The sequence below is a fragment of the Dendrobates tinctorius genome, unplaced genomic scaffold (assembly GCF_039654945.1).
Source record: "Dendrobates tinctorius isolate UK_male_01 unplaced genomic scaffold, ASM3965494v1 ptg000119l, whole genome shotgun sequence".
Classification (NCBI taxonomy): Eukaryota; Metazoa; Chordata; class Amphibia; order Anura; family Dendrobatidae; genus Dendrobates; species Dendrobates tinctorius.
The window spans coordinates 3306198-3321747 of record NW_027361787.1 but is presented as its reverse complement, the minus strand read 5'-3'; the positions used below and the strand labels follow the sequence as shown (position 1 = coordinate 3321747).

At 44.7% G+C, this 15550-nt stretch overlaps 1 protein-coding gene across 1 annotated transcript in view; it reads right to left on the bottom strand.

The window, feature by feature from the left end:
- The window catches only part of LOC141101557 (uncharacterized), a 28417-nt gene extending 14958 nt beyond the window's left edge, over window positions 1-13459 (bottom strand). The window contains exons 1-2 of the mRNA XM_073590678.1: window positions 13327-13459; window positions 13146-13243 (exon numbers count right to left, since the gene is read on the bottom strand). Of these exons, the coding sequence (XP_073446779.1) occupies window positions 13146-13243; window positions 13327-13459 (231 nt within the window). The remainder of the gene's footprint in view (window positions 1-13145; window positions 13244-13326) is intronic.
- Between the last annotated feature and the right edge of the window lie 2091 nt (window positions 13460-15550).

Below are 15550 nucleotides of genomic sequence, written 5' to 3'. Positions count from 1 at the left end.
AAACGAGAGAAACGTTTTGCACACACATTTGCTGTGGGTGGTGTTCAACCTAAGTTTCTTCTGGCAGTTACTTTGATCTGCTCCCTGTCCACATTTTCCGCTAAGGCTTTTGTGGATTCGGGAGCGGCTCTGAACCTGATGGACTAGGATTTTGCTAAACGTTGTGGGTTTCCTATGACACCTCTGCGGACGCCTATCCCTTTGAGGGGTATTGATGCTACTCCTTTGGCGAAGAATAAACCTCAGTATTGGACCCAGGGGGTAATGCGGGTCGCCCAAGACCATCAAGAAAATTGCAGCTTATTGGTGTTGCATAATTTGCATGATACCATTGTTCTGGGTTTTCCCTGGTTGCAAATCCATAATCCAGTTTTGGATTGGAAATCTGTGTCTGTGGTGAGTTGGGGTTGTCGGTGTGCCCTTAGTGACGCTCCTGTTTTCTCCACCTCTCCCCAGTCGCATGATGTTCCTGACTATTTGGCTGATTTTTATGATGTATTTAGTGAGAATGAGTCTGCGTCTTTGCCTCCTCATAGGAGTTATGACTGTGCAATTGAGCTGAGCCCTGGGTGTAAATTTCCCAAGGGTCGTCTTTTCAATTTATCTGTACCAGAGCACGAGTCTATGCGATCCTATATTAAGGAGTCATTGGAGAAGGGTCATATTAGGCCATCCTCTTCACCCTTAGGTGCTGGGTTTTTTTCGTGGCCAAGAAAGATGGTTCATTAAGGCCTTGTATTGACTATCGTTCCCTCAACAAGATTACTGTTAAATATCAGTTTCCGTTACCCCTGATTTCTGATCTATTCTCCAGAGTTAAAGGTGCAGCTGGTTTACCAAGCTTGACCTCAAGGGGGCGTATAATCTTATTCGCATTAAGCATGGGGATGAATGGAAGATGGCGTTTAATACTCCGGAGGGACATTTTGAGTACCTGGTGATGCCTTTTGGGCTCACTAATGCCCCTTCTGTCTTCCAGTGCTTCATGAATGATATTTTCTCCCCATCCGAACGTAACTATGATGTGGGGAATCGGGAACTGTTGGCCATGAAATGGGCATTTGAGGAGTGGAGACATTGGTTGGAGGGAGCTAGACATCAAGTCGTGGTCCTTACTGACCACAAGAATTTGATTTACCTTGAATCGGCCAAACACTTGAATCCTAGACAGGCTAGGTGGGCCTTGTTTTTCACACGTTTTGATTTTGTGGTCTCTTTTCTTCCGGGCACTAAGAATGTCAAGGCAGACGCCCTCTCTAGGAGTTTCCTTGCTGATTCTCCTGTTGTGACTAAGCCTGCTACCATCTTAGGTGAGGGGGTAGTTCTTTCTGCCATCTCGCCCGATTTGAGACGTGCTCTGGAAGAGTTTCAGGAGGACAAACCTGAGCGTTGTCCCATTGGAAAATTGTATGTTCCAGACCAGTGGAGGAAGAGAGTAATGTCTGAAATTCATTGCTCTGCATTGGCTGGTCATCCAGGTATTTTTGGTACTAGAGATTTGGTGAGTCAGTCTTTTTGGTGGCCCGCCTTGTCTCGTGATGTCAGGAATTTTGTGCAGTCCTGTGGGACTTGCTCCCGGTCTAAACTTTGTTCTCACTCTAGTGGGTTGTTGATGCCTTTGCCGGTGCCCAGGAGGCCATGGACCCATATTTAAGTGGATTTTTCCTCTGATATGCCTGTCTCTCAGAGAATGACTTATTTGGGTGATTTTTGATAGATTCTCTAAGATGGTCCATCTTGTACCACTCCCTAAGTTGCCATCTTCCTCAGAGTTGGTGCCCTTGTTTTTGCAACAGGTGGTTCGCTTGCATGGGATTCCTGAGAACATTGTGTCTGACAGAGGAGTTCAGTTTGTTTCTAGATTTTGGAGGACTTTCTGTTCCAAGCTGGGTATTCAGTTGTCCTTCTCCTCTGCGTTTCATCCTCATACCAATGGGCAGACGGAGAGAACAAACCAGACTTTGGAGCCTTATTTGAGATGTTTTATTTCTGCTGATCAGGATGATTGGGTTTCATTTTTGCCCTTGGCCAAATTTGCTTTAAATAATAGAGCTAGTTCTGCCACTTTGATGTCACCTTTTTTTTGTAACTTTGGGTTTCATCCTCGATTCTCTTCAGGGCAGGTGGAGTCTTCTGCCTGCCCAGGTGTTGACACTGTGGTGGAGAGAATGCACCAGATCTGGGACCAAGTGGTGGATAAGTTGTCTCTCTCCCAGGAAAAGGCCCAGCGGTTTTCCAACCGGCATAGGACCATTGGTCCCCGGTTTAAGGTGGGTGATATGGTTTGGTTGTCATCAAAGAATATCTCTATGAAGGTGGCTTCTCCAAAGTTTAAACCTAGATTTATTGGACCTTACAAGATCTTGGAGATTCTTAATCCGGTCTCTTTTCGTTTGGCTCTTCCTGTTACATTCAAGATCCATAACGTGTTTCATAAGTCTCTGTTGAAGAGGTTTGTTGAGCCATTAGTTCCTGTGGTGGCACCTCCTGACCCTGTATTGGTTGAAGGTAATGTGGAATATGAGGTTGAGAAGATACTGGATTCTCGTCTGGCTAGACGGAGACTCCAGTATTTGGTTAAGTGGAAGGGTTATGGCCAGGAGGATAATTCTTGGGTCCCTGCATCCGATATTCATGCCGAAAGATTGGTTCGTGCTTTTCATCGGGCCCATCCTGATCGCCCTGGTGGCGTGGATGAGGGTTCGGTGATCCCTCCTCAAGGGGGAGGTACTGTTGTGAGTTCATTTTCCCCTTCACCTGTGATGTCTGATGAACTCCCTCTGCTGGTGAAGGGAAGTAGTGAAATTGAGTTGGATGGGAAGAACCTGTCATCTGAACAGGTGGAGTGTGATTGGACATCCAGAATCTCTGAGTGAATATAAGGCAGCCAACGCCCTGCAGGGTTGCTGGTGATCCTTTCTGCTCTGAGTTCTGGCATCCAGTTTAGTTCCTGTCTACTAAAAGCTAAGTTTTTGCCCTGCTATTATTCCATGAAATTTTGTCTGGTTTACTTAGTGTTTGCGTTCAGCCAGCCCTTGCTGGGACTGGCTGAATTCCATTTTTGTCTCTGATCAGTTGATCTATTTGCTCTGTTTTCAGAATATACCTGAGTGCTGATATAGAGTTTTTGAAGTCTAGTGACTTCAGGGCCTTTTTTCCTATCAGACTGTTGGGACATTTTTGGTAGGTTTTTTGCAGATTGCAGCCAGCATCTTTTCTGTCCTTTCCTATCTAGTTAGTTGGGCCCCATCATTTGCTCAGCCTGTCTTTCTGTCTGCGTTTGTATTTTCATCTGTTTTTCACTGACAATACATGTTGGGGGCTGTCTATTGCTTTGGGGTCTGCTCTGGGGCAGTTTAGATTTCCCCTTTCTTTCTTTAGGCTTATTTTGCTCTCCGGCTGTGACGAGGGGTCTAGGACCACCGTAGGAACCCCCCACGGCTACTGTTAGTTGTGGTGAATAGGATCAGGGGTCTGCAATCCGCTAGTTACCAAATTCTCCGGTTTTCTGGACTTAGCTTGTATTTTTGTTTTCTCCTCCTCCGGTGACTCATTCATAACACACGTCCTTGACCACTTTTCAGCCTGTCTGCCGCACTTCATGTCCTCAGAACTACCAACTCTTATCCTGGGAGACTTCAACATCCCCATTAACAGCCCTACTTCCACATCTGCATCCCAGCTTCTATCACTAACCACCTCTCTCGGCCTCTCACAGCGCTCAACCTCTGAGACACACAAAGACGGTAACACCCTTGACCTGGTCTTTGTCCGGCTTTGCTCAATCTCCTACCTAAATAACTCACCACTTCCCCTCTCTGACCACAATATTCTCTCCTTCACGCTCACAAATCCTCGCCCACCCCAGCACACTCCTACCTATCAAACATTCAGAAATCTACAAGCCATTAACCCTCAGACACTTTCAGACTCCCTACAATCTTCCCTATCCCAATCTCCTCTTTTTCCTGTCCTAATCTGGCTGTTCATCACTACAACACACTCTTACAACCACCCTTGACCAGGTAGCGCCCCTCACCCTCAAAACCTCCAAACACAGAGTAAAACAGCCCTGGCTCACATCGCAAACTCAATTTCTCCAGCGATGCTCTAGGAGTGCTGAACGCTGACGGAGAAAAACCCGCACACCAGAAGACTTCATCCACTTCAAATTTATGTTAAGAACCTATAACGCTGCCCTTCACCTCGCCAAACAGACCTACTTCACCACCCTGATCTCCTCACTAGCCAACAACCCCAAGAAACTTTTTGACACTTTTCACTCCCTCCTCTGGCCAAAAGCACAAGCCCCTATCACAGACATTTGTGCTGATGACCTGGCCTCCCATTTTATAGAGAAAATAGATAATATCCGTCAGGACATCCGCTCCCAACCACCAAGTGCTGTGACTCCCATCCCTAATTGCATTTCCCCTGGCTCACTTTCCACATTTGATCCCATCACAGAAGAAGAAGTCTCCAGACTCCTCTCTTCTTCTAGCCCAACTACATGCACTACCGACCCCATTCCCTCACAACTCCTCCAGTCTCTCTCTCCAGTCATCACAACTCACCTAACTACAATCTTTAATCTCTCCCTCTCCTCAGGCATTTTCCCATCCTCCTTCAAACACTCTATCATTCTTCCATTATTAAAGAAACCTGCTCTCGACCCATGATGCACAAACAACTACAGACCAGTCTCCAATCTCCCCTTCATCTCTAAACTCTTGGAGCGCCTAGTCTACTGCTGCCTTACCCGTTACCTCTCCCCTCACTCCCTCCTAGACCCTTCACAGTCTGGCTTCCGACCCCTACATTCGACTGAAACTGCACTCATCAAAGTGACCAATGACTTTCTGACAGCAAAATGTAACGGTGAACACTCTCTGCTCATTCTTCTTGACCTTTCTGCAGCTTTCGACACTGTTGACCACCGTTTCCTACTCCATAGGCTCCAGTCACTAGGCATTAAGGAAATCTCTCTCTCCTGGTTCTCTTCCTATCTCTCTGACCGCTCCTTCAGTGTTTTGTTTGCTGGCTCCACGTTATCTCCTCTTCCTCTCGCTGTCGGGGTACCTCAGGGCTCAGTCCTTGGCCCCCTTCTCTTCTCTCTCTACACGGCCCCAATTGGACAGACCATCAGCAGATTTGGCTTTCAGTACCATCTTTATGCTGATGATACACAACTATATACGTCATCCCCTGACCTTACCCCCGCTGTACAACAGAATGCCAGTGACAGACTGTCCGCAGTCTCCAACATCATGTCCGCTCTCTATCTGAAACTTAACCTCTCAAAACCTGAACTTCTTCTGCTCCCGCCATCTACTAACCTCCCTAAATCTGTCATTTCCCTCTCCGTGGGTGGCACCATAATAACACCCCGGCAGCAGGCGCACTGTCTGGGTGTTATGTTTGACACCAACCTCTCCTTCACATCCCATATACAATCTCTTGCCCGCTCTTGCCACTTACACCTAAAGAACATCTCTAGAATCCGCCCTTTTCTCACCAGGGAAACAAAAAAAACCCTCATTGTCACTCTGATCCATTCCCGCCTGGACTACTGCAATGCCCTATTAATTGGCCTCCCCGCTACTCGACTTTCCCCTCTCCAGTCCATACTTAATGCAGCAGCCAGGGTCATCTATCTGGCTAATCGGTACTCGGATGCGTCCGCTCTTCGCCAGTCCTTACATTGGCTGCCCATTCATTATAGGGTCCAATTCAAAGTACTTGTTCTCACCCACAAAGCTCTCCACAGTGCGGCACCCCCCTACATCTCCTCCCTCATTTCCGTCTATCGGGCTAGCCGACCGCTGCGCTCTGCAAAAGACTTTCGACTAACCTCTGCACTAATCCGCGCCTCCCACTCCCGACTCCAAGAATTCTCCAGCGCTGCGCCAATACTCTGGAATGCTCTACCCCAAGAAATTAGGACTATCCACAATTTGCACAGTTTTAGGCCCTCTCTCAAAACACATCTATTCAGAGCAGCCTATCACGTTCACTAATCAAAGTCATTTTATGTGCAAGTGTGAATATGTAGCCCATTCACTATCTCTGTCCCCCACCTTCTCAAGATGGCTGGACCATCATTGTAAATACATCATTGTAAATACACACCTGTACTTTGTATCTCCCCCACCTCATTGTAGATTGTAAGCTCTCACCAGCAGGGGCGGCTGATTTTACTTTAATTATTGTATTGTTAACGTTGTTACTTATGACTTGTGTTTTGAAACTGTTAAACTGTAAAGCGCTGCAGAATATTTTGGCGCTATATAAAGATTATTATTATTATTTTATCTACTAATAAAACCTATATATTTAGGCCACAGACAACAAGCAGTTTCCTCCTCGGAGTCGGCAGCTGAACACGTTCCTCATAGACTCATCTTCCATAACGCTAATTCTCGTCTCATTACCGACACTGGAATCGGCATTAGCAATACTGCAGGAGATATTCATTACACGCGACATGAGAAATAACTCCTTCATGATGAGGACGACATCTTCATCTTCTACTACGGCTCTAGAGACAGATTTGGCCAGAGTCGGTCACTGCCTCCATCCCCACCGGCCGTCTATATGAAGGTTTCCCGTCTTCCCCGCACTGGAATCTTCCATCACGTTAGATCTCAGCTCTGAGTCACACACAGAAGTTTGAGGCTTTTAGAAAAGATTTTTTGTTTCCACAAACACAACGGACAGAAATGATCTGATCCCAAAGTCTCCATGTACAGTGATTTATGGGGTTTATTTCTGGCCTTAGGCTTTCCTATATTACAAGAAAAACTACAGAAAAAGCCGATATTAAAATGTTTCTAAAGAAAATTGGCTCCAACAATTCTTGTAAGAAGAAAAAAATAACAAAAAAGCAGGAGACACATTTTATAATTTTTGACATGTTAAACATTTATTAAAAAGAAATTAACTCTTTTTTGCCCCAGAACATAGATGTACACCGCAGGGACGGCACAGGAGGGGCTGCAACAAAAACCCTGAAAAGCAAACAGGACATCTAAGAAGGTTTGACAGAGTTTGGCTGAATGCCCCCCGCCTCCAAGTACTCGATAGTATGGGGCGGCCTAGTTACTGCGATACTTACATGCCTAATAATGGGGTCTGGGCTGCAATGTATGAAGGTCTATTAGGCCGGGCCAGAGGCAGCGTCCAATAAGTTACCTTATAACACCCCCATACACATTAGGCTAAAGTTCCATGAAAGCACTGATTTCGGGGGGATTGGTCGACCATATAATGTATCTGGGGGCCTCCCGACAGATGATGTCAGGGCAGAGAAGGATCTGACATCCTGAATTTCAGAGGATAATCCGTCTGTTCTTCCTGTAGATAATCCTCCTCTAGAGGAGTCTGGAGGCGACTCTCTCATACAGACCACAGGAAAGCTGGAATATTTGTGTGTATGGGGGAGTCGGGGAGATCGCTGTCTGCCAAATGACTGTTCAGCCAACTCTGATCTCATGTGTATGGGGCCGTTAGTATTATGTGGCGACCCTGAGGGTTCAGTCGCCACAGAGGTACTGCACCTTCTCCTGAGGTGTGGTACCCCACTATCCAGGTAAGGTGGAGACACCTGACCACACTCCAACACCGGCACCCCCACACCACAAAGTAGTGTAGCAAAGCACCCTTTGGTGGCTCCCTGCTTGGAACACGAAACGTGCTGGGAGGCGGGTGGAGTTTAGTTTGCACTCAAAAGAGCGGGAAGAGTTTAGGATTTGGTCAGTCTGACAGAGTCAGAGGAGGAGAGAAGATCCCCGGAGTGGGATGGATGGAAGGAAGTGCTGCAGCCGACCTCAGTGACCTGGGTCCGCTGGCACAGGAAGGAGACATTATAGAAAGCCTGACTCTCCATGAGAAGGAAAGGATTGTACGGAACGTAAGGAGAGGAGGACTAAGGATTAGGGTTAGAGGAGAAGCCTTCCCAAGTTCACAGCGCAAGGCCGGGGTCCGGTCCCCGAGGTTGTATGGATACTAATGGTCCTGCAGCAGACACCGGCGGAATAGTAGTTGTCACCACTTTATTCCTACCCAAGACTTGCATCGTGAGTGAGCCGGGACTAGGTAGTAAGGAGTCCCCGAAGCAGGCTACAGCTGTCTGCCGTACAAGTAGAGTTCATAGGAACATCTGACAGGAGGAACTCCAGTGTAACTCAGTACTGTGAGTACTTCACTATAGGCGCAACAAGGGAGACGTTCAGAAAAGGCATATGTTGGCGGAGTGTTGGAAAGGAGTACTTCATCTTGTCTGGAAGTTGGCTGAGCTCCTGACCCAGAGGACAGCACGGATGCAGGCCCTTGTACCACAACAGACTGTGAGTAAAGCTTTGGAACTACATTCCCTGGTGTCCTCCACTTATTCCTGCGTCCACCTGCTCAGCATTGCTACATCCCTCGCGCCTGACACTGCACCATCTACGTGTCACTTCACCTACACTGCCCTTGGACTACAGCCCTGCCTGTGGAGGGCTATTACATCATTGCTGCACCACACCATCTGTCCCAGAGGATCTGTCTGCAGCGTCGGCTTAACATCTTCATTGCCGAACACCACAGGTGGCGTCACGAATAGTGTTGAGCGATACCATCCGATATACAGAAATATTGGATCGGATTGGATCGGCCCGATACCCAAAAAAGTATCGGTATCGCCGATTCCGATACCGGAAGTCCCATTCAAGTCAATGGGACAGAAATATCGGAATTAAAAAAGCCCCTTTCTTTCCTTGTTCCTTGTACATCCAGTTCGGGAGGGGGGAAGAGTGTGGGCGGTGCGTGGGCGGACACTGTGCGTGTCTGTGTGTGCGGGCGGGGTCTGTATGGGCCTCTTAGGGGTCTGTACGGGCCTGATGGGGGTCTGTGCGGGCCTCTCGGGGGTCTGTACGGGTCTGATGGGGGTCTGTGTGGGCCTTCCGGCGGTCTGTGCGGGCCTCTCGGGGGTCTGTACGGGTCTGATGGGGGTCTGTGCGGGCCTTCCGGCGGTCTGTGCGGGCCTCTCGGGGGTCTGTACGGGCCTGCCGGGGGTCTGTACGAGCCTGCAGGGGGTCTGTACGAGCCTGCCGGGGGTCTGTACGGGCCTGCCGGGGGTCTGTGCGGGCCTGCCGGGGGTTGTGAGTATGTGCAGGCATCGTCCGATGGGACTACAAGTCCCATCGGGCTATGACTGCTACAATGACAGTGATTGACACATTAGCCAATGATGGGACAGTAGTAGTCCCATCATCCGGCTAATGTGTTGAAGGTAAAAAATAAAAAACATACATACTACAGACATACTACAGACATACTACAGACATACTACAGACATACTACAGACATACAACATACATACATACTTCATATATACTACATTAATACAACATACATACATACTACATACTACATGCATACTTCACATATACTACATTAATACAACATACAGACATACTACATGCATACTACATATATACAACATTCATACAACATACATACTACATACATACAACATACATACATACATACTTCATATATACTACATTAATACAACATACATACATACTACATGCATACTTCATATATACTACATTAATACACCATACAGACATACTACATGCATACTACATATATACAACATTCATACAACATACATACTACATACATACTTCATATATACTACATTCATACAACATACATACTACATATATACAACATTTATACATACTACATACATACTACATGCATACTTCATATACCGTATACTGCATTCATACAACATACATACATACTACATACATACTTCATATATACTACATTCACACAACATATACAGTATACTACATACATACTTCATATATACTACATTCATACAACATACATACATATATACAACATTCATACAACATACATACATACTACATACTTCATATATACTACATTCATACAACATAGATACATACTACATACATACTTCATATATACAACATTCATACAACATACATACATACTACATACATACATACTACATACATACAACATACATACTACATATATACTACATTCATACAACATACATACATAGTACATACTACATACATACAACATACATACTACATACAATACATTCATACATTCATACAATACATACATACTACATTCATACAACATACATACAACATGCTACAGACATACATACAACATACATACATACATACTACATTCATACAACATACATACATACATACTACATTCATACAACATACATACATACAACATGCTACAGACATACATACTACATACAATACATTCATACAATACATACATATAGACATACAGTACATATAACATAGAGTACATACTCACCATCACTTGTCACTTTGTTCCCCGAAGCCAGTGTCATCTATGGAAAAAATTAGAAAATAACAAACAAGCGATATACTCCCTGATCCGCAGAAATCCACGAGGGTCCCACGCCGATTTCCTGTGGAGAACAGCAGCATCAGCTGATGCGACCGCTCTCCAGGGGGCTCCAGGAATCCAATGACGGGAGGTAGGTACCGTCCGCACTGTATTCCTCCGCCACTGCAAAAAAAAATAGTCCCTAGTCTCACTTTATGGCAAAAGCTGCGTGGGAACTTTCTCACACAGCAATGCCAAAAGTGAGACTAGGGACTATTTTTTTTACAGTGGCGGAGGAATACAGTGCGGAAGGATACCTACCTCCCGTCATTGGATTATTGAAGCCCCTAGAGAGCGGTCACATCAGCTGATGCTGCTGTTCTCCACGGGAAATCGGCGTGGGACACTCACTCGTGGATTTCTGCGGATCAGGGAGTATATCGCTTGTTTGTTCTTTTCTAATTTTTTCCATAGATGACACTGGCTTTGGGGAACAATGTGACAAGTAATGGTAAGTAAGTACTCTATGTTATATGTACTGTATGTCTATATGTATGTATTGTATGAATGTATTGTATGAAGTATGTATGTTGTATGTCTGTAGCATGTTGTATGTATGTAGTATGTATGTATGTTGTATGAATGTAGTATATATGTAGTATGTATGAATGTATTGTATGTAGTATGTATGTAGTATGTTGTATGTCTGTATCATGTTGTATGTATGTAGTATGTATGTATGTTGTATGAATGTAGTATACATGTAGTATGCATGTATTGTATGAATGTATTGTATGTAGTATGTATGCAGTATTTATGTTGTATGTCTGTAGCATGTATGTAGTATGTATGTATGTTGTATGAATGTAGTATATATGTAGTATGTATGTATTGTATGAATGTATTGTATGTATGTAGTAAGTATGTAGTATGTATGTATGTTGTACGAATGTAGTATATATGTATGCAGTATGTATGTTGTATGAATGTAGTATATATGTAGTATGTATGTTGTATATATGTAGTATGTATGTATTGTATGAATGTATGACTGTATTGTATGTATGTATGTTGTATGTAGTATGTATGCTGTAAGTATGTAGTATGTATGTATGTTGTATGAATGTAGTATATATGTATGTAGTATGTATGTTGTATGAATGTAGTATATATGTAGTATGTATGTTGTATAAATGTAGCATGTATGTATTGTATGAATGTATTGTATGTAGTAAGTATGTAGTATGTATGTATGTATGTTGTATGAATGTAGTATATATGTAGTATGTATGTATGTTGTATGAATGAATGTTGTATGAATGTAGTATATATGTATGTAGTATATATGTATGTTGTATGAATGTAGTATATATGTATGTTGTATGAATGTAGTATGTATGTTGTATGAATGTAGTATATATGTATGTAGTATATATGTATGTTGTATGAATGCAGTATATATGTAGTATGTATGTTGTATGAATGTAGTATATATGTATGTATGTAGTATGTATGTTGTATGAATGTAGTATGTATGTAGCATGTATGTAGTATATATGTATGTTGTATGAATGTAGCATGTATGTAGCATGTATGTAGTATATATGTATGTTGTATGAATGTAGTATATATGTAGCATGTATGTAGTATGTATGTATGTCGTATGAATGTAGTATATATGTAGTATATATGTATATTGTATGAATGTAGTATATATGTAGTATGTTTTTTTTTTTTTTTTACATTCAACACATTAGCCGGATGATGGGACTACTACTGTCCCATCATTGGCTAATGTGTCAATCACTGTCATTGTTGACTTGTAGTCCCATCGGACAATGCCTGCACACACACACACACACAACCCCTGGGAGGCCCGCACAGACCACCGGCAGTCTACACAGACCCCCGGCAGCCGGTACAGATCCCCGGCAGCCGGTACAGACCCCCGGCAGCCCCGTACAGTCCCCAGGCAGGCCCGTACAGTCCCCAGGCAGGCCCGTACAGTCCCCAGGCAGGCCCGTACAGTCCCCAGGCAGGCCCGTACAGTCCCCAGGCAGGCCCGTACAGTCCCCAGGCAGGCCCGTACAGTCCCCCGAGAGGCACGTACAGACCCCCGGCAGGCGCGCACGGACCCCATCAGGCCCGTACAGACCCCCGAGAGGCCCGTACAGACCCCCGAGAGGCCCGCACAGACCGCGCATCATGATGCGCACAGACCGCGCATCATGATGACATCATTTCAGCAGCCAATCACAGCCACAACAGTGGCTCATTGCATTATGGGGACTTCCAATTCCGGTATCCGATATTGAAAAAATATCGGTACTCGGTATCGGAATTCCGATACAGCAAATATCGGCCGATACCCGATATTTGCAGTATCGGAATGCTCAATACTAGTCACGAATCATTCATTCATAAACTGTAACTATCAGAAGCACACTGAACACATTCCCTCTTTACAATGCGCGCCCAGGGCTACGGGCCAGGTCCCAGCTGCCGTGACATCTCCCATTGAAGCTCATCGGGCCCGGTACTGAGTACCCCGCCAGCCCTGGGAGGGCGACCCAACTACACTGACAGGCAGTGATGATACACGGCACTACAGTAGTACAGGGCATCACCGGAGCCATCAGAGGCTTGTATGTTGTATGATCGCACTGATCAGAGGGGTTTAAAAAAGGTTTAAAGTGGAAAAAATATCACAGTTTCAGCAACAAGAAATATCTGTCATCTACCTGATGATGCTGAGGAACACTGGGATCTTCTTGGTTACAGTCCTGTGGAAGAAGAGGACGGGGACATCTCTCTGGTGTTGTCCTCTTACTGGATAGATCTGGAGGAAACACATACAGGGACTGAATTCATTCTCTACATACAGATAATTATAGGCCGTGTGTATTTAGTCCTGTCTATTACCTGGTGATGTGAGGGGCTGGGGAACCTCCATTATGACGTTCTTGTACAGATCTCTGTGTCCTTCTAAATACTCCCACTCCTCCATGGAGAAATAGACAGCGACATCCTGACACCTTATAGGAACCTGACACATACAATGATACCGTCATCCCCCCGATCCCTTCATAGTGTTACTGTATAATGTCCCAGCATTCCCAGCAGTGTCACCTCTCCAGTCAGCAGCTCAGTCATCTTGTAGATGAGTTCTAGGATCTTCTGGTCATTGATGTCCTCATGGATCAGGGGGTGAGGTGGAGGCCCCGTGATCGGGCTCAGGGGTCTTCCCCATCCCTCAGACACAGGGTCCTGACAGCGATCACTAGAGGTCTTCTTCACCACTGTGTAATCCTGGTTATGGAGAGACACATTAATAAATCTCACTACAGACATTTCCAGAGTCCTCACCTCTCCAGTTCTGTCCATCTGTTATTCCCATAGATAAGAATGATGTAATGTGACGTCATCAGAATCTCTCACCTCTCCAGTGAGACGGAAGAGGATCTCTAGGGTGAGGTGTAACATCCTCTCCGCCATCTTGTCTCTGTCCATATCCATCCTTGATGGGGAAATCAGGAAAATTCTCTTCTGTAGAAGATCTTCACTGAGAGGATCCGATATTGTAGAGACCTGAATGAGAAGAAGATGATCCGATGTAACATCATAAGAATCCTGTGTAATAATACAATTACTGGAGATAATAAGGGAAACATAGGAGGAGATTTATTATCTTACAGGGTTTAGTTTTCTCCCCTGACATCTACTAATAAAACCTATATATTTAGGCCACAGACAACAAGCAGTTTCCTCCTCGGAGTCGGCAGCTGAACACGTTCCTCATAGACTCATCTTCCATAACGCTAATTCTCGTCTCATTACCAACACTGGAATCGGCATTAGCAATACTGCAGGAGATATTCATTACACGCGACATGAGAAATAACTCCTTCATGATGAGGACGACATCTTCATCTTCTACTGCGGCTCTAGAGACAGATTTGGCCAGAGTCGGTCACTGCCTCCATCCCCACCGGCCGTCTATATGAAGGTTTCCCGTCTTCCCCGCACTGGAATCTTCTCTCACGTTAGATCTCAGCTCTGAGTCACACACAGAAGTCTGAGACTTTTAGAAAAGATTTTTTGCTTCCACAAACACAACGGACAGAAATGATCTGACCCCAAAGTCTCCATGTACAGTGATTTATGGGGTTTATTTCTGGCCTTAGTCTTTCCTATATTACAAGAAAAACTCCAGAAAAAGCCGATATTAAAATGTTTAAAATTAATTTGCAAAGGATCATTCAGTTGAGTGCCAAGTTATTTTATTATTCACTCTGGTCTGGGTAACCTACTTGTGCACCTTGTGGTTGTGCCACGCTATATTTGACACAGGGCCAGAGGCAGCATCCAATAAGTTACCTTATAATGCCCCCATACACATTAGACTAAAGTTCCATGAAAGCACTGATTTCGGGGGGTTTGGCCGACCATATAATGTATTTGGGGGCCTCCCGACAGATGTCAGGCAGAGAAGGATCTGACATCCTGAATTTCAGAGGATAATCCGTCTGTTCTTCCTGTAGATAATCCTCCTCTAGAGGAGTCTGGAGGCGACTCTCTCATACAGACCACAGGAAAGCTGGAATATTTGTGTGTATGGGGGAGTCGGGAGAGATCGCCGTCTGCCAAATGACCGCTCAGCCAACTCTGATCTCATGTGTATGGGGCCGTTAGTATTACACTGACAGGCAGTGATGATACACGGCACTACAGTAGTACAGGGCATCACCGGAGCCATCAGAGGCTTGTATGTTGTGTGATCGCACTGATCAGAGGGGTTTAAAAAAGGGTTAAAGTGAAAAAAAATTACAGTTTCAGCAACAAGAAATATCCATCACTATATGGAAAGCGGAGTCACTGCACAATGTTAGTTACGTCACGTCCATAACTACTTTATTATACTCTATTATCCTGTACACAGTGGAGTAGATAGAAATCACAGATCACACAGCAATAGCTGGAATTGGACCCTCCAACGTAAAGAAAAAAAAATCTATCTATATACACGGTTCAAAAAAATAAAGGGAACACTTAAACAACAGAATATAACTCCAAGTAAATCAAACTTCTGTGAAATCAAACTGTCCACTTAGGAAGCAACACTGATCGACAATCAATTTCACATGCT